This window comes from Struthio camelus, chromosome 5 (genome assembly GCF_040807025.1).
Source record: "Struthio camelus isolate bStrCam1 chromosome 5, bStrCam1.hap1, whole genome shotgun sequence".
NCBI classification, from domain to species: domain Eukaryota; kingdom Metazoa; phylum Chordata; class Aves; order Struthioniformes; family Struthionidae; genus Struthio; species Struthio camelus.
This window is the reverse complement of record NC_090946.1, coordinates 23,379,125-23,402,643: the sequence shown is the minus strand read 5'-3', so window position 1 is coordinate 23,402,643 and position 23,519 is coordinate 23,379,125. Positions and strand designations below refer to the sequence as shown.

Sequence of the window (23,519 nt, the reverse complement as noted above, 5' to 3'; positions counted from 1 at the left end):
TTGGATTTTCAAAACATTTTTCAAATTCTTGTCCCTGAGGTGAAAACAATGGCAATTCTTCGGTGGGAGTAAGAGGAGCAGTACAGCTCTTCCAAATGTCATGAGTTCAGGAAATCATGTTGCTCTAAAATGCAGATGGTCCACAGCCGAGAGCTGCTATAGTAGCATTTTGCAACTGCTTCCTGAAAGCCTGGGAAGATGGTAAGAAACAGCAGATCTTCAGAAATGCAGGGCATAGCACAGGTCTTGGATTTTGTCAAGCTCCAGGCAAAGTATTTTCTTGCAGTCCACATGCAGACCAGAGTCAGACATTTGAATAGTCTTGGTCTAGGTAATTATTACAAGCTTGCATTTTATATGAAAAAATAGGAAGAATATTCTCAGTGGTGGAGGGAGTAATTAAATCCCTATGCATCTAAATATCCTTGGCAATTTGTATTGTGTTTGTGATGTTCAGGAACCTGTGCTCTAATGCTAGTCAGACAATGTAAATGGAATTTGAACTCCAGTGAAAATGTCTTGGCCCAATATTGTCCTGGGTTTAAAAGAGGGGCTCTTCTAAAAGATAATGTGATTAATTCCTCATGATTGCACTGGGGAGGGTCGGAAAGGTAGGGTTTGCAATTTGGTAACGTACAAAGGTTTTTCACTTGCTCTTTTATCTGAATTTATAATTTTTTCTGTTCCAATGCAGAAATATATCCAAGAAGCCAGGAATCTGGGCAGCACTATTCGGCAACCCAAACTATCTAACCTCTCTCCCTCAGTAATTGCACAAACAAACTGCAAGTTTGTAGAAGGCTTATTGAAGGAATGCCGAAATAAGGTAATATACGGAGAATGTTTCTGCTCTCTTGCACCTCATATCCAGTCTTTTTGGACTATTTTGTGGCTAACATAGTTGAATATCCCCCCCCCCCCCCGCCCCATTTCTGCTTTATGCATACATCCAATTTATTTCCATGATAGTGACGAATTAGTGAAGAGATGCGTATTTTAAAAAAAACCTGCAAGGAATGGGAATTTTATCAAACAGGTTTAAGACAGAGAATATAAAATGATAGAAACAAAAGACTGAATGTTCTAGTGTGTCTTTATCATCCTCCTGCCCATGTATGTTGTTAGTATGTTTCAGTTGCCCCTAATGAGACTATACCATTTCAACAAGAGCGCGTATTCCAAAAAAGGAGGTAATGGTGAAAACCTAGGAGCTTTTCTCATAATTAAAGGAAGTGTGTTAAGGGAATATTAATCCTTTGAGACGTACTTTAGATAGCATCGAAGATGAAGGATGGTGGACAGTGAGAGATGAGAAGTGATCCCTTAGTCATTTTTTCCCCTCCAGGTAGCTGTATGATGAATATATTGTGACTGGGAGACTGTAGTTTAAGAGTTAGTGAGAGATTTTTTTGACCAATATGAAAGAGTACATGAATTCTGTGACAGGTTTATCGGAGAACTCCTGATATTCACTCCAGAGTGGTTTTAGTTTAAAAGCAAATAGCCTTCTGACAGAACAGGAGCTCACAGGCATGACATGATCTCCCTGTATCCTTGTATTACTGCTGCTCAGAAGCAATTCTGCATGTTCACCTCCTCTAGGAGAAGGTGGCCATTGTGTACTGTCCTGACCTGGCACTCATGAGGCTTCAAAAACAACCAAGGCCTTTGATGCAGGGCCTTGCTGCTTAGTCCTCTGGCTTGTCAAATAGTGCCCTGCTCTTCCATATATGTGGATTGCTCTCTCTCCAGGCTGTGCCCATTTGCAAGCCCCGTGGTAGAATGATGGAAGAGGCTGTAGAGTGACCAATGCTGGTGATGCCATGGCTTTAAAAGAAGAGTGATAGAAGAAATGCAGTCCTGCACTAGCTTTGGGGATGCAGTGTACATAAAGCTCAGTTGTTCTGCCAAATTGTTACTATTGTTGCTTCCTTGTTTGTTATTTAAAAAAATATGAATGATCTTGGCCATTCCTGCATGAAGAATAACTCTTTTGCCATGTTCCTTTTGAGACCAAGAGAATGCTGGTTGAAAAAATGGGACGAGAAGCAGTGGAACTAGGTCACGGTGAGGTGAATATCACAGGTGTGGAAGAGAATACCCTGATAGCCAGTCTGTGTGATCTCTTAGAAAGGATATGGAGCCACGGTCTGCAGGTCAAACAGGTGAGGAATAAATATGCCTGTGTGTTGCAGAATGTACTTTTAAAAAGTCATGTTATGCCCTTCCTGTCTCTGCTTCCAGAAGTTACCTAGTGTGTGTGTGTGTGTGTGTGTGTGTAGGCATGTGTTAAATATTTGTACATCCCCAGCCATTTGTATGTCAGTTACTGCCTCCTTGTCCATCTCCACCTTTTGCTCAGGGGTATGTGCAAATTTACATGCAGATGTGTCCAACGGGTAACTGTTTGGAAGATTTTCTTCCATTTAACCTATTTTTTCTTAAAAAGATGATAAACCTATTTCTGTATTCTCAATACTTTTGTTATTGTAGGTACATAGACTTTAAGACAGTTTGCGGTAAAGGTGCAGTTGATGGGATGTGGTGTGGGAAATTCCTTCTCAGGAAGGATAACTTTATTTCTACAGGTAAAACCTTTGCTGCTTTAGTTCTTTCTGAATGATGTAGGGATAGTTATGTGATGTTTACAAGGTTGCTAGTTAGAGGAATTGCTTTTCATATGAAAGGAATGATTGTTTCCTTTGCTCTTCTCTTTGGAGTTGCTTGTGGGATTAGATGGAGCGTGGAAGGCTTTTATCCTTTCCTACTTATTTGTACAAAGGAATAACAAGGCATAAATGTACATAATCTAGGCAACTGTAGTTCAGTATCTCTGTCCCCCAGCACCCAAGCACCCATTTTTTAAATCTGTTCTCCTTCAAATTATGTAGTAGTAGTTTCTCTGTGTGAAGATTTATCATGACTCTCTCCCTTCCCTCTTGTATATCACTTAGGATAGAAGCTGTACTGCTTTCATCTTAGAAGACAGAGCATCAGTATACTCTGGTTCAACTCAGATTTGGGCCTTTCAGACCACCAGACGGCCAACCCTACATAAGGTTAATGCTTTGAATTGATTGCAGATGTTGGCAAACAGTGCTGAATGGTCTGTTGTGGTAGAATAAAGAGAGGCCTGATGGAGGAAGTGCAGTGCATCTAATACTATGATCCACAGTAAAAATGCACTACTAATTCTCTGTGTACTCTGGCCTTTATTAAATATGCAAATGCCTGCTGCCTTATACATTGATTTTATTTTATTTTTCAATAATGAGCCAAGGAAGACTCTTCTTTCTCAATTGACCATAGTAATGAAGATGACTTCCCTTCCACCAATCCGTGCTTTTACCTCTTCCCTGCTGATGAACCCTGTTACCGCCTACATTAGCTACATGAATTGGCGCCCTTTCTTTGCCCAGACCGCTGCAGTACAGTTGTAGAACATAGGGTCTGAGGATCAAAGTAGTCTGAACTTTCAGAAGGCCTTGGTTGTTCCCTTGCCTGTTCTGTCCCACTGCTTTCCTTAGGCTGTCTTCCTTTCCCTTTTAGATACACTTTGCATCATCATTGCTATTTCGTGAAGTTAAAGGAGAGTAACATGATGGTAAAGGAAACGGGCAGATATATGCTGCATGAGTTCTTACGTTCATCATGATTGTTGACATCTGTTTGCTGCAGGATCCTTTGCTGCTTTGTGACCTGTTGCAGTTCAGCTTGCCACAGCAGCAAGCTGCTGAACGTTAGAGCGTGCGTGTGCATGTTTGTCTGCTTCTTCCCCAAAATGACGTTTTTGTTGTAACCGTACCCTGGTTGATATATTCATGCTTTCTTTTTATGTTTTTGTAAGACTCGCGCTTTGGCTTCCTATGTTGGATCTGTCAGATACACACATAAGACATAGTGCTTCTCTGGATTTTTTTATAACTTTGCCACTAAATGCATATTTTAGATAAATTTCTTGCAGCGCAGATGTAACAGATGCTTTCGGCTTTGTATTCTGGAGACATGCCACTTCATTTGGGTAGATATAATGTCTTGGAGAAGTCCCCCAAGGCCATTAGTTCTTTATGTTAACTTCAGTGAACTGTAGGATAGAACTCATTAGACTTTGAAAGTTTGTTGTTGTTGGGGTTTTTGTTTTTTAATTTTCAGAGTTGAACTGTAATTACTGCACTTCCAGTATAAGGTTCTGATAATGTTTTTTAAATGACATTGAGAGTGCTGAATTGACAGCTCTTGCTTTACTGTCTTGATTTCTTTTTGCGCAAAGTTAAAAATACAAATATGGCCTCTTAACATGACTGCTCTTCTGAAAAGCAGAATTACTAAAGCTTTATTGGGATTTCCAGTTAATAGAATAGCTGAGGAAGATAACTAATACTGATGAATTTCCTGTGTAAATCATTACAGTTAACGTGCTGGAGAGCCCCTGTGCAAGTACTAATGCCTTCTGTGGCTTTACAGACATTTGATTTATCACGCAGAATATTTTAGAGTGAATCCAAGAATCTTTTTAGCGTACCAGGGAAAAATTTTTTTTTAATTTCTGTTTAAGCCACCAGAGGTTTAAGCAAGCAACATAATGAGTGAGGTGTACCTTTTAACCTCATTTTACAGATTTATCATGGCCTAAACACTGCATTCCAAATTTTAACTTGTAAGTTGTTTTTTTTTATACTGTGCGGAGTTAGAATATTCTTACCGATAAGCTTTTATTGTCCTGCCTGTGTTTTGGGTTTTCTTTTCTCATTGTGTTTATAATCATGCAAGCCCTTTGCCTGAGGATCTTGTGGGAGATCTTTTGAGGTTCTGAAAATTGACAGCATGCCTCTGTAGTCCTGTATCACCTTGAAGGGAATAGGTGTGCAAGACTTTGGTTTGAGTATAAGATAGTTTGCTCAGACTGGTTCTGTATCTCTTGCCAGTTCACTGCTGGAGATGCAGGGAGGGACGAACATATAGTTCAGGTTACAGTATCGGATTGAGAGCTGTACTCACACATGCTGTTTTACAAGGCTTTAAGTGTTTTGTTGTCATCTTAATAAATTATGAGAAAAGAAGCTCAGCTGACTTTGTCCTGTTACCAGAATCATTAGATCCCAATAGATCTGACTGCTTTTCTTTCTACAATTTCATCCTCTTTCCAGCTCCTGAGCACCTGCAACTTTTGTTTCTCGTTTTTGTTTTTGCCATTAACTTTAATAGGGAAAAACATGCATTAAAGCAAGCTTTTATTATGGCTGACACTTTCAGAGATAATATATACTTTTTTTTAAAGCAGCTAATAGATTTCTTTTGAAGTGGAATCTTGTGTTTAATAGCAACTAATTTTTTTTAATTTTAGGGAAAATCTGCTTTGTGGTCTCATCTGTTACATTACCTAGAAAACAGACAGAAAAAAACTACATCGGGCAGCTTCAGTTCCTCAGGTAAGATTGGCTTCTACTGGAAGAAGTTGATTAAAAACTGCGAGTGAGATCTATCTGCAAATTTGGACCATGCAGTAGCTGTTTCACTGGAAATGTCCTTCCTCCACATAACTGGATAAAGTAGTCTGTTTCCTTCAGAATTAACGTGGACCTGGTGTATTGTCTCAAGATACTTTGTGCAAAATGAACCTGTTTGGATTGAGCCCACTAGTTTGAACTTTTATCAGACTACTGCAATGGTTAATATCTGATGTTTCAAAGATAGGCCTTAAAATCGATCTGCTCTGATTTGTCATCCTCCATGTGACATGTAGTCACTGCATGACTGGCTAAGATTCTCCAGTCAACTATGACAAAGCATCCCATATCATTGCTGGGGGTGGGTGGGTGGGGTAATACACTTAAGCATACGAAATTGTCTTATATATCCTGAAGTTACTCATTCCATCTTAAAAGCCAGCTGTGCAGTAGACCTACTGTAGTAGAAAAGGTGTTTAAAAAAGCACTTAAGGATCATATTTGAATGTTTGATATATCAAGTATCGCAGTAAAGATTATTGCACCTAAAATCCATTGGTCATTCATTTCTAAAGTAGTTAAGTAATTTTAAAACACTACTGTTCTCCTCCCCCCCCCCACACACTTTTTTTTTTATATGTCAGATGGTTTTGAGGAAGGGATGGGGATTTTGTTGTTGTTGTTGTGGGCAGACAGCTGAGTCTTACTAATCTGCGCAAAGTCCTGTAAGAATTCAAAAGCTATGATTTAGAAAGCGTTAAGGTCTCCTGAATGCCACTTGATGTCCTATCCACACTGGTTTTGTGTATCAGACTGAAGTTGAGGATCACAGTCTTGTGCTTGCTAGCTTGAGAATGAGGGTAAACTGTTTACTGTACAACTTGATTCTGGAGTGAGATTTGAAAGATAAGTGATGTTGGTTAAAATACAAAATGTGCTCATTTAGATAATAGTAGCTTTCTAGAAAAGTGTGGAGAATGATAGATTAGTTAAGAATATGATGTGCAGTGTACTGAGTAAGTATCTTGTGGAACACAGTATTCTAGTAGTGCCAGTCAGTTTTATCACCTGGGTAGAAATAAGGTCATCTTCAAAAAATAAGAGTTGATTAGTATATCTCTTAAGCCATTTGATATCATACCAATTCCAGCTGAATCTAATCTCATTAATGTGTTGGTGCTCATGGTGTGCTGATCTGCATCACCATCTGTGTAGCAGCATATCAGATTGTTATGTGATTGAAATGGAAATATGCCACAGTATCTTCACAAAGCTCTCAGTCACTAGTAACAGAAGAGTGCGGCAGGGACTGTTACTTGTGTGGGTCTAATAAATCCACCCCTTTCTACATGCAATTTTGTGATAACTGACTTCTTTTTAATATTGATTTAAAAACCTTTAGATGGATTCCTGTTAACAAGAAAGTCTCTTCTGAATTTAGGAATACTTCTTGATTCAGAAAGGAGAAAGTCAGATGCCAGCCCAGCCATGTCACCTCTTAGAATCTCTCTCATCCAGGATATGAGGTTAGTTGGAATTATTAAAAACAAAACAAAATCCTATGAGACTTGCACATTTATTTCTATGCATAATGTGGATACCCTACAGAAAAAGCTGCATGTTTCATATGAGAGGTGGGAAATCATCTTAAGGTGTATAGTGCGACTTTTTTTGCTGACCTTTAGAATAACATGTTTCATACTGAATAGATTTTAAATTGTCACTGCTATTAGCATATAGAAGTAGCCTGACACATTTTTCATCTTTTTGTAAGTACTCTGTATTGCCTTATTTCCAGAGAGATGTGGGAGTAGCTTTTGTGTTTTCCCAGTCATTGCCAAGCTGGTTGCATAGCTCTGAGCTCATTCTTGCTCCTCAGTGAGGGAGGCTGTTTAAAGAAGTTCTTGTTTTAAAGCATTGGTTTGTCTGACATGGAGTATTACAGTGTGAATAAGTATGTGTAACTAACTTTTGTTAGGTGTGCTTTTTTTCAGTACATCAGAAAAAAAAACACTTGATTTTTTTTTTTCTTCTCCTTCCTTTTTCTTACTAACATTGAATTTTTTAGGTAGGGAGAAGTGAATTGAAGATTTTCAAGGGACATACTTGTCCTTTCAAAATATACTATTTATGACTTGTGTGTTAGAAAAGCTGCTACTGAGCATGCAAAGACTGTATTTAATTTTCCAAAGCACTGAACCATAAATATTGCAGTGATAAGTTCCAGAATGATTCTTAAATCATGTAGGTAATGAGACTGGTTTAGAACTTTGTTAATAGGACACTGCATTGCAGATGTTTCCTTTTCAGTCTCTTGTTATTTTTCAGCTAGATATGCAAGGAATTTAGGTACTGATGAATACTTAGGTGACTCCTATCTTTTTTTCCAGTAGTTTGCCTTGTTTTGCGTTCTTGGCAAAATTCATTCCGCAGCCTAGCGTGATTTAAAAGAGTTGTCACATTTTGAAAATACTGGGCAGTGTCTTTTTTATCTTTCTTTCAGGCACATCCAGAACATCAGTGAGATCAAAACGGATGTTGGCAAGGCCAGAGCCTGGGTTCGGCTGTCTATGGAAAAGAAGTTGCTCTCTAGGCATCTAAAGCAGCTGCTTTCAGATCATGAACTCACAAAGTAAGATGATTTATCTTGAGCAAGGCTTTTACTAGTTAAACCTATTTAGTTGTTAAACTTTTAAAAACACAGAACCACTTATTTCATCTGCTTAGCAGTGTACAAAAGGAATAGAACACACTAGCCTTCCAGGTGTGTCTCTGTACCTGTGCATGAGCGATTTGGTGATTCTGATCCAGTGCTGGAGTTCTTGAGATACAGAATCAGTTCTATGTCAGCAGGAGACTTTTTGCAACTTCGAGTTGAGATCTTCAAAAATTGCCAAGGATCAAATCCAGTGGGGCTTAACTCCAAACTTGACTACTTTGCTGGCTCAAACTTTTTATCTTGGTCCCCTTTCTGTAACATTGGGATGTACTGTTTTATATCCCTCGGGTTGTCTGTGTTTTCACAATACATGGCAAAGTTCAGCATAGATCCTGGTTGCAGTTCTGTCACAATACAAAGAGTACGAAGGCACATCCAGATGTGCTTCTGTGGTTCTCGTTAGTGTGACTTTAAAAGTGGCTGTTCCTTTGCTTGACTTCTGCCTCCACAGCTGAGACATGTTTGCTGATTACATACTCCTAGCCCCTCTCAGTGCAATGTGAAATATTGTAGATAAGCCACAGCAGAAGCCTCTTTTAAGAGAGCAGATAAATGTTGTACATGTAATACGTTGAAGGGGGCCAGGAATGCTGTGATGACCACTTCTTCTATCTCATCTTGGGGCAGTAAGCTCAAGATGAGGTCTGGTCACATCTTAAAATTTTCCATCTAAACATGCCAGAGCATGACTGTCATTGTCCCTAGATAAAACTGACGGTATCTCAGCTTTGTTTGCCCTCTCCTCCACCGTCAAGGTTTTGCATTTATAGCCTGCATAAGAACATATGATTGAACTGATTTCGTAGTAGTCAGATATTTGACTATGATCCTGTTCTTGTTTTTATTACTTCTAGACATTTCAACATAAGACTTGCCAGTTCCTCATGTATGAAGTCAAATATATGTTGTGAAAAGACCCAAACATTGAGGCACAAAATTATTTTAAAATGATTTAGAGTAATTGCTGTAGACAGAAAATGGGAGGCCTATATGATGAAGAGAGGATTGCTTGGGAGGAGGAGGTTTAAAACTGAAGGCTTGAACCTGGAGGATTCCCAAATTCTGCTGGCTTAAATTTTATCCCAAGTTCTGGGCCTAGTGTTGCTTGTAGGTATGTCTCTTTGAAAGGCAAAAGGAAGCATTTGGCACAAGGACATATTTACTATGATGATGTCCAGAGAACATGCTCATTATATTATCTTTGTAAATGTATTGTAAATAGTTGCACAAATCGGATTACAGGCCATATTTAGTACTAATCATAGTATTTTATGAATAGCGATCTGAGGTTTCTTTAGTAATGGTTAGGGAAATAACCATGCTTAGGAAAAAAAAAGTCTGGCTGAGTAGGTTAGGTATACTATTTACCGTGTGAGAATTAAGATTTTTTTTTTTGTTTGGGCCCTGGTAATTGTCAGTAGCTTGAGTAAAAGACTTCTTTCTGGAGACAGCTTCACCTATGCTGTCTGCTCTTCCTTTCCTCTCGTCCCACTTGCACCACCTTCCAACAAATGGCTTTACCTTGTCCTCCCACCCCCTGATTGCTACTTATTTGAGGTTTGCCTTGTTATGCTGAAGTTGCTGATGACGCTGTGGCCTTCCTGTTTTCTTTCCAACAGCGAGCAAGGAAAAGCTGAGGGACAGAGTGAGGACAGCTAATAAACCTACCTCTCTGAGTTGAAGTTGGGCCTCTCCAGTGAAGTCAACCATCTAGATCAGGTTAAATTTGGTAGTGCTTGCCCACGCAGAACAAGTGATGTGAGAGGACATTCCCAAAAGGGGGGAGGGGGGGAGAAAAGAGTTCTCAACACTTGCCAATGCACTGTTCGTCAATCAAACAGATTCTGGTTTTCTAGAATAGACTTAAATATTTCAGCGTGAGACAGCAGTAAATATATATATTTTAAATGAAAATGACAAGGAAAGGGGCAACTTGCACAGAAATGACATTGATTCTATGTAATTCTGAGTGTGTTGTACTGCATATTTAGATAGTCTAGTTAAAGATTATGGCATTCTAGGCAGCATGAATTAAAAATGCATTCAATTAGTGGGTTTCTTTAGAGGAAGTAGTGCTAAGTTCAGTGAAGTACTAAGAATAATGTTTGTCATTTTACAGTTAACTTGATTGCTTTTTCTTGAAGCAACTATTAGATATTGTAGCTAATCCATTCCCTTCACTTGGCTTTTGCTAAAAAGAGAAGAGAACTGAAATAAGTTTGGTTTCTTTCTAGTCTGCAAAGGGACTGGCATTGGAGAACAGAAGGAAATCGCCTAGTTTCACTCCCCGATGTCTAAGTGTGCATCTCTGTGCTTAGTTATCTTCTACTTGTTTGTTCCACTAGTAAATGAGGTCTAGAAGAAGGAAACGGTCCTTATTACTTTACTATTATGCTGATCTTGCTTCTTTGCTGCTATGGAGTTCATGCAAGAAGCTCCTGAGGATGCTTTTTTAAGTATGGAAGACACTTTATGACCATCATAGCGTGGGTCATTCTAATAATCTCTACAGAGCCCAGGAAATGCAGTGGTAGCACGCCAGCCACAAAGCGGACCGACGGATTCTGAAATTATTGAGAACTCAGAGTACCTCAGCTTAAGTGGAGTTTATTCACTTGCCTGTCCGTGTTCATGTTACACTGTTTAGGTGATAGAAAAGATAAGTGTGTCCACATGCATGTAAAACTGGATCCTTGGTCTGAAATCTTGAGTACTGATGATCTTGCAAAATCCTAGTCATTGTCATAATATACAGGTAACTGAAGTTGGTAATGTATATGGACTGTAGTTGGTAACACACATGGATTGAAGTGGGTAACATATGGATTCTGACAGCCAAAAAGACTTGGTGCTGCTAGGTTCCTGTGAAGAATTAGGAAACACTGTGCATGCAGAAGGGCCACAAGAATGTGCACGGGTCAGCTGAAAAATCTGCCGTTTTGAAAAGATGGGAGAGCGTATAGTCTTGTGAGCAGGCTGTCCAAAGCACGTGGTTCGGATTGTTCAAATGAAACATAGACTCAGTGACCCATGGGACCCTCGTGGGTTTGCTGCTTGTGTGGCTACAGGCAGGTTATGTTGATTTAAGACTTCCTGTTCATTAAACATGTCCTGTTAATCTCTGGCGTTATGTTTGTGTGTGTTAATTATTGATTTGTTTTGATTTCTGGCTTGTGAGCCACTTGCTGGCCTTCTCATATTTGATATCTGAAAATGAGGGGAATTGTCAGGATGTCCTCCTGACAGGAACAATCCTTCCATGGCTGCATCAGCATTACTAACAGCTAATTCTTACAATGATGACTTGGATTCCTCTGGCCTTGGTTGGATTTTGACGCATCTTGGCGTGCTCTTCTTCTGTGATTATTTACCAATACTGGTATCATTGGATTGCAATAATTAACAAAAAATAGTGGTCGCTGCCACATGCGAGTGAGTAACTCTGAGAGTATCCTTCAATCAGAATTTTCATTTGAAAAGGCTTAGGTTGTAAGCTCTTGTAAAGGTTTCTCTGTTGCAAGTCTTGCAGTGTTAAGCTCTCTAATGTGTTTGAACGATATCGATAAGTATAAAAGAATATTTACTGCTCATTCTTCTATATTGGCTAGTGACTCTGTTCCTGTGAGAGGCCACTGAGCTGCATCTTTTGATAACTCCATGTAAGAATATTTGGGGTTCTGTGTGGTGTTACAGCTCTAGTAAAGAGTTTGCAACCTAGGAGAAAGGGAACAGGAGGACTTTAGGCCACCTTTGCCTGCTTGTGATTTTGATTATTTCAGGAACTGCCTAGTGTCTATGTCAAAGCTATACCCTACCTTAATACATGGTTTGCTGTAGGCCCTGGGATATCACCTATAAACTAATACAAGTAGATAGCCCCAGAGTTTGTCATGTTATCCTTTAAAATTAGCCTTTTAACTGTCCTATGTCATATGTGCTGCGCTTGCCCCCAGCTGTTCAGAAGCAGCTTGTGAGAGCTCTTTTAATTCAAATACTTTACATGTCAGGAAGAGGTTGGAGAATCTTATCCTAGAAGGTATAAAAGTCCTTTCTTCCTCTTTGGTTTCTTTGGGGTGGAGGGAAACCCTTAGACCAACCCAAACCTTGCTTTCAAGTGGTGGAAAACAGTCTAAATTATAGAGCTGGTGCACTCAAGAGGCTTCAGGCTTGCAGAGTATCTATATATCTTGGCAAATTAAACACTACCGGCTCTATAGGTATCACTTGTCACTTGTAATTACTTGCACGTTCTTCACAGTTTACATAATAAATATGCATAATAGAAAACATTTCACTGAAAGCATCGTGTTACTATGACAGATCATTTGTTTTGCTTTGTCAGAAAACTCTACAAGCGTTATGCATTCCTGCGCTGTGATGATGAGAAAGAACAATTCTTATATCATCTCCTGTCATTCAATGCAGTTGATTACTTTTGCTTTACCAATGTTTTCACAACAATCTGTAAGTACTTGCTTTCCCTGCAACTCTGCTTACTGGAGACGGTTGAGTCCTTTATACAGATTTCTAAACAGTTTTGAGCAATGTTCCTTCGTGTTTTGGTTCTGTTTTCATCCTGCTATCCATCTGTGTATGTTATATCACTATTTCTAGTATCCTTTCTGGAGCCAAGTAGTGTGTCTCTTATGTGTGACTAAAGGCTTTTATTTCTAACTTGGTAAAACACGAGCATTAGTGGCAGCTTTGGTTCTTTTAGCTCAGTGGAGGGTACTCAAAAGAAAATTTTGTTTTGTGCTTCTGTGTTTCATGCTAAACAGGAACAGTATAGGTTATTCGTTATCAAAATAACAACAACAAGATAAGAATATTAACTTAGTACATATTAGGAATTTAAAAAGGCTGTTACTTTGTAACTTATGACCTCCTCCTTTCTTCTTTTCATGCTTAGCGCAATTTGCCACACATCCATCTCTGAGTTTGGGTTAGCCAATGAAATACCACTGAAGACCGCACCAGAACTATAACACATTTAAGTGCTGGTTTACCAAAAAAAAAAAAAAAAAAACACCATGTAAGAAGTTTCTGTAAGGTGCTTCCCCCTCTAACACTTAAATATGCTATGGTGTTTTCAAGCATTTGTGTGCCTGCTGCCACAGTACTGCACTAGTAAGGCAGAATGATGAGGAAAGACTGTAGTAAAGTTTATAAAATTTAGGGGGCGGGGGGATGTGCAGGTGGTCCCCTCTGGCCCCAAGATAAGGGCTACCCTTGATGGTATGTTATGATCCATAATTGTGTGTATGAAAGAGAAAGGAAGCAGAGGTCTAAGCAAAATATTTTTTCTTAATTGCTACTTTGTAACCTAAAGTGCATATGTTTGCTCTATAAATGAATTGCAGAATAATTTAATTCTAACCAAATCCTTGGTTGAGGAATGACTGTCTATATCCATGTAGTCATTCCTCAGCCAAAAGTATAGACAGAGATGACAAGAAATGACTCTGTGTAACACCTCTTGTTGAGGGTAAGTTATGGACAGTGCTAAGGTCTGATCTGCTGGATGCTGTTAAATTGTCACTTACTTTAAGACTATCAGCACAGAAAATAAAAAGGGAAATGTTTTAATTCACTTTTAAAGGCCGTGGGCATCAAGCTTTTAAGAAAATCCAACCACCAGATGCTTTCCTGGGGCCACTGTCAGCTGAGGAGACGTTTAGGAAGAAATGTATTAAAGGCCTCAGCTGAAAAACCTTAACTATAAACTCTTTATACCCTCTTAAAAAAAAAGGGCAAGTTGCCAGGAAGCACAGTAACCATTCAGATAATTGGATTTTGTTGTAAAAGGTTGGTTAATAGGAAGCCATGCATGAGATGCTAGGCAATCGAAGAGCACATGTATTTCCTTCTGCCTCCTGAGTCAGAGGAGAGGCCGTAACTCAGGTGAGACTATGCTAAATTAGTTACTGATAAACTGGGGGACCAGAAGGTATTTGGTGCTCAAACACTGTCTGTGGTGCCAGTTAGAGAGGGGGGGAAAAAGTGCATTTTTTCTTTCAAATCAAGAAGGTATACAGTTAACATAATTAAGAGCAGCATGGTACAGAGAAACTTGGAGCACTATAATGTATTTTCTCTGAAATTGTTCAGTCACAGTAGTGAATGTTGCCACAAGCAAGCCCTGCAGCTAAAGGCTTCAGTTTGTAATCGAATGGCAATTAGTGTTAGGGAGGGGTGGGTGTGGGTGTGTACACACCTGTAAGCGCTGGTTAGGAGTTGAACTTTGAGTTGCAAGCTGAGCTGCAGCATGCTGGTAGAGATGTAAATGAACCTCTCTATTTCCTTGTCTGTAAGCTAGGTACAGGTAACCATCTTCATGACACGTTTTGAGACTGGCAGGCAAAAAAAAATTACACCTATTTAAAGACATTACTCCATGCATATTTCTTTGTTCGTTTGACATTGTTTTGCTATTAATTCTACAAGTTAATGACCACTGTGTGTACACTAGCACGTTTGTGCATTCCCAATTGTCAATCAGTGTGTAGTACAGAAGTGTTAGCATGATTAAATAGTAGCGCTTTTTTTATATTTCGTGATAGTGTGCTATATTATGACTCATCTTTTTCTCTCATCGTAGAGGAGGTTACATAATTATCCTTTTTCATTCTTGAAGTTTTATTTCTTCTTGTGTTTGCAGTGATACCATACCATATATTGATTGTTCCTAGCAAGAAACTTGGTGGCTCAATGTTTACAGCCAATCCTTGGATCTGTATCTCAGGAGAACTGGGTGAAACAGGAGTCCTGCAGATTCCCAGGAATATATTAGAAATGACATTTGAGGTTTGTATTGCTTGATACAAGAGCACTGTGTTGTATGTTCAACTTGTTCGATTTTATATTCTCCCCCGGCTGTAGCATCTTGTGTTACATTTCACATCTGTATTCTGTGTGGTTAGTCTCAAATACTGACTATGCTTGTCCATAGCAATGTTAATCTGTATTTAGTAACATGCGGAGCAGAATAACTGACACATTCTTTGGGCAAGGTAGGAGAAGACTTCTGTCTTTGTATCACAACTTCTGTGCTGTTCTGGTGGGAGGTGTCATACTCTCTTCTTATGGCTACAAAGACAGAAGTAGTTATGCTCTGTTTTTGGGTAAAATTAGGATTAAAAATCTATTCTAAGTGATGCTCTGTTTGCTGATTGAAACAATATTGAAACAAAAGACCCCCCCCCCCCAAAAAAAAAACAAAGAACTCCCAGCCCCCTAATTTTAAAAGCCCAGAATCAGTCATGCAATCAGAGCAGGAGATGAGAGCTTCACATTTCTTATTTCCAATGTCAGTATATTCTCCAATAGCTTACTCCTTCAGTGTACCACTCTTTCTTTCAGTTTGCTCTGACAAACTCTGTTTAATTTGCAGTGCCAAAACCTGGGAAAACTGACCACAGTGCAAATAGGACATGATAATTCAGGGCTGTATGCCAAGTGGCTAGTGGAATATGTTATGGTCAGAAATGAAATAACAGGGCATACTTACAAGTAAGTATCATCCTGACATTTCATGTTGGGTAAGTAGAACTTCTGCAGGGAGCTGGCACAGTAGGGCTTGTTTGCTCATAAAGGTCTTATCTCCTGGGACTCTGTGACTACAGATATTACCTGAAAGCATAGAAAGGTCATTTGGCTTCTGGCATTAAACAGGTCATGATTCTCACAAAAGTGAGCAGAGTTTTCAATTTGCAGGTGCTCATGTCGGATCTCCAAATGTTGATGGAGAAGATAAGTTGACAGTTAAGCATCTTAAAAAGAATCTGTTTTGAGACCAAGGAAGAAATGATAATTTAGAACTTGCTGCTTACCAAATATGGGTGGTATTTTATATTACGGATAGGTTGAGTGCTGTAGTGCTATAGAGAAAACTTTGGATACAAGCTGGAATAAAAGGGCTTATGAGCATTAGAACTCTGTATTTGTGGAGTGAAAATACTAAGAGGAACAAGGCTTTTAGTAAGAATTAATTGATTCGTGTTAAGTACAGCATGATTTGGCGCCCTTTCCATTGTCTAGAGAATCTGTCACGCTCATGTCCACTCAGTTCTCTGTGCCAGCTTAGTTGTAATTAAATGAGGCGATTCTGTTTTTGGATGCCATTCCGTTTTCTGACTGAGCTAGTTAAGCTGACATCAACACTGGTTCAGAGAAAGTGATAATGAGCGAATGAGCATGTGTGCTTCATAGTGTCTGACTGAGTATCCTGATTTCAATAGATGTGTTTGTGTTTTGGAGTTTAAGTATATGTTGTTTCTTTTATGGCTGGGTCTGCTACATAAAGTATTCAATAAAAGCATAGCTGTATTGCACCATCCACCTGTAGTGTATAGTAGGCCTTCCCCTTCTAGCTCTTCTCCCTCTAGCAGTCAAGTGAAGTGTTAGGTATGGGACACAAGACAAAATCTGCCACTGTTTGCTTTGCACATCAACAAGTGCAGCATTTAGCACAAAACTGAACAGAAAACCTGTTTTATTTGTGCTCCCTCTGCTGGCAGAAGCAAAAGCCACAAATTTATTAGCTGCTAGACAAGAGGCAAGAATTTTTTATAACTATGCTAGTAGAATTTGGATGTTAGCAACTACAGTTGAAAGTATTTGGCACGAAATTGAATCTGGGGTTGAAGGATTTGATCCAAACATCTGCTTTATGTTCTCAGGTTTCCCTGTGGAAGGTGGCTTGGAAAGGGAATGGATGATGGCAGCTTAGAGAGGATCCTAGTGGGAGAGTTGCTGACTTCCCACACTGAGGTTGATGAGCGGCAGTGCCGAACTCCTCCATTGCAGCAGTCACCAAGCATGATCAGAAGACTGGTCGCTATATCGCCAAACAATAAGCCAAGTGAGTGGTGGGAGATGTTTTGTACTGTTTTGCCTCGTTTGTTGCGGAAAGCTGCTTGCAAACAGAATTGTGAGATTTTTCTATTTTAGAGCAGTAGGTTGGAGAGGACCTGTGAAGCTCGCTTAGCCCAACCTTCCTGCTCAGAGTCCAGCTATCATCAAAGTTAGAACGGGTTGCTCAAGACTATGTCCAGTCAAGTTTTGAAAGCCGGCAAAGATGAAAAGAAGGAGCCTCTGAACTCCTGCTCCACCGCTTAGCTGTGCTAGTGGTGGTTTCTGCGTTCTTGTCCTTCACCTCTGGGATGAAAACTGTAGAGAAAGATAGAAATTTGTCATCCTGTCTCATATCTATCTTTCATGGTTTAAAAAAGCCTACTAATGGACGTTAGTTTTCTGTTGAGACCACTGTTCTGGGGCTATCTTATTCTTTATAAATCAGCTGGTTACTTTGCTCCCAAGCATGCTTGGATTTACAGTGAAACTATCACAGAAGACATTTCCAAGATTCCCAGATTTGATGGTCCTAATCAAAGCGCATCTCTATCTTAACTTTGGGCCCTAGTTCGAAAATTCACATAATCAAATCTTTCTTCCTGTTGTCGTATTAAAACTGTGACATTTCAACTCTGATATATAAACAAACTATTTCCACTTTCACCTCCTGCATAGTAAACGAAAATAGAATGGGTTTTCTACCGCCAGCAGTCCAGCACTTTCTTGCCAACAGCATAGATTATACTAGTGCATGCTCCTCTTCTTCCTTGCAATGGGCCTTATCCCTCATGCACAGGTACTGTCTCTAAAGCTGTTATAAAGTGAATGGAAGTATTTTGTATGTTGCAGAATTAAATACTGGTCAGATACAAGAAGCGATTGGTGAGGCTGTCAACGGCATTGTCAAGCATTTCCACAAGCCAGAGAAAGAGGTAAGGTGGTGTTTTGTCTGTGTAACGGCACTCCAGTCTTACAAATCATATTAGTAAGCATTGGAGAATATATACTAAAAACCACTAAAGGGAATGAACAGTCATCTATCTGTGCTTCAGAATTCCTGAAGTGGAGCAAAAATGAGATGTTGAGACTACATTGATGTAATAGGATATCTTCAAGTACCCAATTTTTGCTGCTAACTGGAACATTGTGTTAATTTAAATTCAGTATCTTAGTATTTGAAATTGTGTTAAGAGTCAAATTCTGCTTAGGATTTTAGTTGTACAGCTGTCTAGAGTGTTGCTTCCTACTTAGTGTATTCTGAATAAGCTGACATTTTGCCATCAACATTGAGTACGGAGAAATTTTTATGCCTGTTTTGCATTACCTTGGCTACTTATAACATGGAAACCCATCAGCCACATAAAGTCAAAGCACTCTCAGAAACTCCTGGTACACTTTGAAGTTATGCTTGTTGTAATGTAAAGATCATCTTAACTGTCATAGCAGTTATTTCATGAAAAAAATTGAGGCGTGCCTTGGTCACAACATCAAATTTCAGCCCTTGTGAGCGGTAGTGGAGATTCAATGAAAGTCATTAATTTTTACATGTAGGTCCTGCCATTCCTGCTGCATCTACCTTTCCCAAGTTCACAGTAATAGGGCAAATTCATGTACAATCTGATTTCCGTTGCTGTGCGTATTTAAAGAATGATCCTAAGACATGATACTCTGAAAATGTTTTTGCAAAATAGAATTTACTGTGTTCTATAGGAGAATTTGTTGTTTTCCCAGTGTTTAAAAATTGGATTAAATGTTGTTTTTGATGACAAGCAAGCGGTTTGAGGCACATCCTACAATGGACCTGTGACCTTTATTGCTCAGAGGAAAATATTTTCTTAAAATTTCCTGTATGGTGGTCATTACTATGAGGTAAAGCTTGCTCGTGATCTTTATCTTGATCCTTTTGTGGCTTCTTTTCAAGACGAACTACTGGAGGTCCTGAGACTGCTTTCTTCAGCCTCATTCTTTGGGAGGTTAACAAATTTCTGTGTGCTCAGGACTGTTGAGAACTGGGCCATCCTGTCTGGGGCCATTGTTCAGTGCTGGGCTGTATATTTGGGCATCTGTTTATCTAAAAACTGATTTCAGTAATAAACACACATGACACTTTTGGGCTGCCAAACTGAGCTGAATGTGTGTGCTTTCTGTGTGTTTGTCAGAGAGGCAGTCTGACACTCTTGCTGTGTGGAGAAAGTGGACTTGTTTCAGCTCTTGAGCAAGTGTTTCAGCATGGATTTAAATCACCCAGGCTCTTCAAAAACGTCTTTATTTGGGACTTTTTAGGTAAGTGTGAGGAAAACATACTGAGCCTGTTTGAGTCTTTGAAACATATCCATCTGTGTTCCTTTTTATCATTGCTACTGTGTCAATTGGTGTGAATAGCATGCTTGCTGGAGGCATCTCAGCAGCTGAATTAATGTAAGAGCTCTTACCTCCTGGTACTGTTAAAGAAAGAGAGCATCTGTCTTCTGCCAAAGTTGACACTATGTCCTTCTAGCAAAAGTAGTGTAAAACAAGCTTCCCTAGTGAGGAAGAATTACTTAAATTAGGTGATAAATTGTCATATGACAACCTTGTTTTTAATTGAGCATTGTGAAAGCAGTAAAACAATTACAAGTTGAGTTGCCTCATAAAGCACAAGAAATCATGGATCTAGTGTTCTTGGTACCTACTGGATGTTATAATAAGGGAGTTATAAATATACATTTTTAACACAGCAGTCCAGTTTCTTTAATTTAGAGAGCTGAATAACTCACCTGAGTATACAAACTCATCTCTTAGAAAAGGAGTTACCTTTAATAGCGTTTCTGTGTTACGAGCAAGTATTTGGACATTGCTCTTATTCTCATATCATCGTATTACTGTATCATGTCAAAATGCAGTAGGAAGTGGAATTCCCATTTTACAAGTGGGGTACACAGGAGGACATATTAAAACAGGGGGGGAAAAAAAAACCACCCTAGGCGTAATTACTTGGGAAACTCATAGACAAGCTTTGAATCTAGATCTTTCAATTATAATTGTCCTATCTGCGACGCAGATGTTCCTGCTGATTTGTCAGCTGTCAGATGTGGGCTTCAGATAGCTTTATGGATTTGAAAGCAAGCTTATGGGGAAAGCATTGTACTGAGACATTTTAAAATTTAATTATCTGTATTTGAAGGTCATAGTCCCTAATTATTTTATACCAAGCACTGGAGAATGATATTGCACAGATTTTTAGCACTGATGATCATCTTTTCATTCTTTTAAGAAAAAGCACAAACATATTATGAAACTCTTGAGCAGAATGAAATGGTCCCTGAAGAAAACTGGCAGACAAGGGCCAGGAATTTCTGTCGCTTTATCACTGCTATCAACAGCACTCCTAGAAACATTGGGAAGGATGGCAAGTTTCAGATGCTGGTGTGTCTTGGAGCCAGGTATTATTTTTTTATTTATAAAATGCAAAGGATGTTGCATATTAGTAAAATGAAGCCACTCAACTGCTGGGTTCTGAAGTTTGACTGCTGTTTTTAAAGTTCTTTGACCTTACCAAAGAAGGATCAAGTGAACTGTGTCCTCATTATTTGAGCTCTTACACACATGAAGGGTGGGAAACCTGAACTATGAAAAACTGAGGCAACCCAGAGCACTGAGCAGTTGAATCATGAGACAAGAGTAGGAGATTGATGTGAATAGCTTCCCTCTCCTGTTCATCTAGCAAGGTCAGGAGAAAGAACAGAAAACCAGCAGTCAGAGAGGCCTCTCCTGTTTCTGCCTTTGTGAATTCCCTGCCTTCTCCCTCTTAATTGTAGAAGGGTAGGAGAGAAATTGCAACCACATAGGAAGCCTTGGACACGATAGGAGTGGAGCAGGCAAGTAAATTTGGGCCTCTGTAGGGCTTCCAGGCCTCCTGGGCACTTTACTTTTTGATGTGAAGGGGGGAAGGCCTAGAAACGTTTAAGGACGGAGCATCCTCCTGTGAGAGAAGCAAGTGCCACATGCAACTGCTTCTGCTTCCTCCTCTTATTGAAGTTTATGGAGAAGATGATAGGCCTATTTAGAAGGCAAAGAATGAAAATCATTTTGATGAAAATGAGAAATTAACTTGGCTTTATTTTTCTTTCCAAATTGTAAAAATGTAACTTTGTCAGAGACCACCTTCTGCATCACTGGATCGCCCTGCTTGCAGACTGCCCGATCACAGCACAGATGTATGAAGACGTAGCACTGATTAAGGACCATACGCTTGTGAACTCTTTGATTCGAGTGCTGCAGACCTTGCAGGAGTTCAACATTACGTTGGAGGCGTCTCTTGTGAAAGGAATTGATATTTGACCTCTTTTCCCACAGATGAATATCTCAAAATTAAAAAAATATAAGGGGGGGGAGGCAACAAAGAGTGAATCTCATTAGTATGCAAAAGTTCTGTCTGCCAGTACATTGTATCGTGAACTTGTTCATGGCCCCAAAATGCAACTTTGACTTTTCTTGAAGGAAACTCCAATAATAGTACAGGCAAAAGGATAGAAGCTGTAAACTCAATGTAAAAAAGAGGATTTTGGTATAAATCTATTTTAGAGTTTATTTGCTGATTTGCTTTTTACACACTTTCATGTGAAAGAGATAGAGATGAGTATTGTGCAGCTTATTTTAAAGCTGCAATATTTCCTTGCCATAGAAAATGTGCAGTGAGCCTTTCAGCATTCTGTGAACTTGCTTTCAGATATGCTGTATGTCATAGACCCCAATGTATACACTCCATTTCTGCTGAGAAGGTCATTCTATAGTTTTTAAACTAATATTTTATATATTAACATTATTACCAATGTTTAATTTTTAACATGTTGGGTCACTGTTCTGCTGCAAGGGAACTACAAATTCTGATGTGTGCTTTTTCTAATAGCTCTAAAGCACTGATTTGTCAACAATTCGCTTTTTTCTTTATTTTTGTTGTCAGTATTATTTTTAGTGAATTCCAGGAGACTGAACCGTGAAATGTGCAGAGATCAAAGTAATATTTTTCATATTGGTACGTAATTGCACAGAAGAAATTAAGTGCGTTTTTTAACTGATGGTTTTTATTTATTTAACCTATCGCTGTGTTTTGTAAGTTTATCTTTAAAAAAAATCTTATATGATATAACTGGCTATGATGTGTTGCAATTCAGAACTTACAGTGCAGCCCACTTAAATGAAAAACCTGGAATAAGTGTTTATAATGGAAAAAATATTTGCACTTGAACCAGCCTTTCAAAGTTTGTTACATGGTTGCTGCTGGTAATTCTCTTAACTGCCAGTAAAGAGGGACATGGATTCCCCAAATGCCAGATGATTAAATAAAGACAACAGTTCCACCATGGAATAATGGCAAGCCTTACTAACAAATATCAGGATTTCAGATTTGTTAACTTTTCTAAAAAGACAGAAAATAGTAATTTTTTCCTTTGCTTTTGAACTGATATGCCTTGGGTCCTGTTATTGCAATCAGCTTCATTTGGGATGCTTCTGTTTTTCCATAGAAAGCTTTAGTCCACTTGTACAATAAAACACAAGCATTTTGAAAGTTTAACTTATTGCAGAGCTGGAAATTGGCAAATACCTGGAGGCATCTCTGTTGATTTGAAACCTCTGATAAAATCACTTTGAAGTGCATATGTGACTTAAGAACAGGCCAATTTTCAAATGTCACAAATTACCGTACAGAAATTCAGGGCTATGTATTTAAGAGGTCTCCACTGTATAAACTTATCTCAGTATTGTCTCTCTTCTTGTGAGAAGCTGAGTCAAAGTTTTTTCAGTTCGTACAATGTTGTAGCACCTTTTGTTTATTACCTACAACCTAGTGACATCTTGTGATAGTTTTATTTCCATAATTTATAAGTATAGCACATGTATTAAATTTTTGACTATTTTTACTTTTGTCCTATTTATTTCATTATTAAATTGAGAAGTTCTTTTGTCACTACTTCTTACCAGAACAAAATTCTGTTTCAATCTCATGGTAGCATTAGAAAAATGCAAGGGCAATGCCCAAGCGACTCATGCTGAGTGGGTGTGAGTTCTTTCAGTCTGGAGTGTGTGTCTGCGTGTGTGTGTTTTTTCTAATCTTGGAAGGGGAAGAATAAAGCAGATGTACTTTGTTCTGAAAATTTCATGTATTCAACTTACTGCATGGAGACAATCTTACTATGCTGGCTCCAAATTGTTCATCTGTATAATAATAGTAAAAGGAACTTACAGCTCTCTGTTATATTTAAGACCATTTTATTAGGCCTGTATGTTTCACAGCGGATGTCTGTGTTAGAAAGAGGGTCAGATTTAACCCTTTTGACCTCACCAGATTAGTTGATCCTATTAAAACCATCTCTCTCCTACTATTAAATATCTTTTAGTTTCATTTTGGATGAGGTAGCTCACCCTGAACTTTTTAAAAGCTCAGTACCTTTTCTAAAAGGTTCACTTAATATGGCAAGATAACGCTAGTTTGATGACTTTGATATGGATCTTTTTGGCCT

At 38.9% G+C, this 23,519-nt stretch overlaps 1 protein-coding gene across 5 annotated transcripts in view; it reads left to right on the top strand.

Annotated features, from left to right (window-relative positions):
* The window catches only part of DENND5A (DENN domain containing 5A), a 69,618-nt gene extending 46,575 nt beyond the window's left edge, over positions 1–23,043 (top strand). For 3 of the 5 annotated variants that reach the window (XM_068945036.1, XM_068945035.1, XM_068945039.1), the window contains 14 exons: positions 695–826; positions 2,013–2,165; positions 2,955–3,059; positions 5,345–5,429; positions 6,889–6,973; positions 7,951–8,079; positions 12,509–12,630; positions 14,825–14,970; positions 15,557–15,675; positions 16,845–17,026; positions 17,869–17,951; positions 19,179–19,302; positions 20,273–20,441; positions 21,156–23,043. In XM_068945036.1, coding sequence (XP_068801137.1) covers positions 695–826; positions 2,013–2,165; positions 2,955–3,059; positions 5,345–5,429; positions 6,889–6,973; positions 7,951–8,079; positions 12,509–12,630; positions 14,825–14,970; positions 15,557–15,675; positions 16,845–17,026; positions 17,869–17,951; positions 19,179–19,302; positions 20,273–20,441; positions 21,156–21,339 — 1,818 coding nt within the window. In that variant the 3' untranslated portion in view covers positions 21,340–23,043. The remainder of the gene's footprint in view (positions 1–694; positions 827–2,012; positions 2,166–2,954; positions 3,060–5,344; positions 5,430–6,888; positions 6,974–7,950; positions 8,080–12,508; positions 12,631–14,824; positions 14,971–15,556; positions 15,676–16,844; positions 17,027–17,868; positions 17,952–19,178; positions 19,303–20,272; positions 20,442–21,155) is intronic. The other 2 variants (XM_068945037.1, XM_068945038.1) reach the window with 1 other exon arrangement.
* The last annotated feature ends 476 nt before the right edge of the window (positions 23,044–23,519 follow it).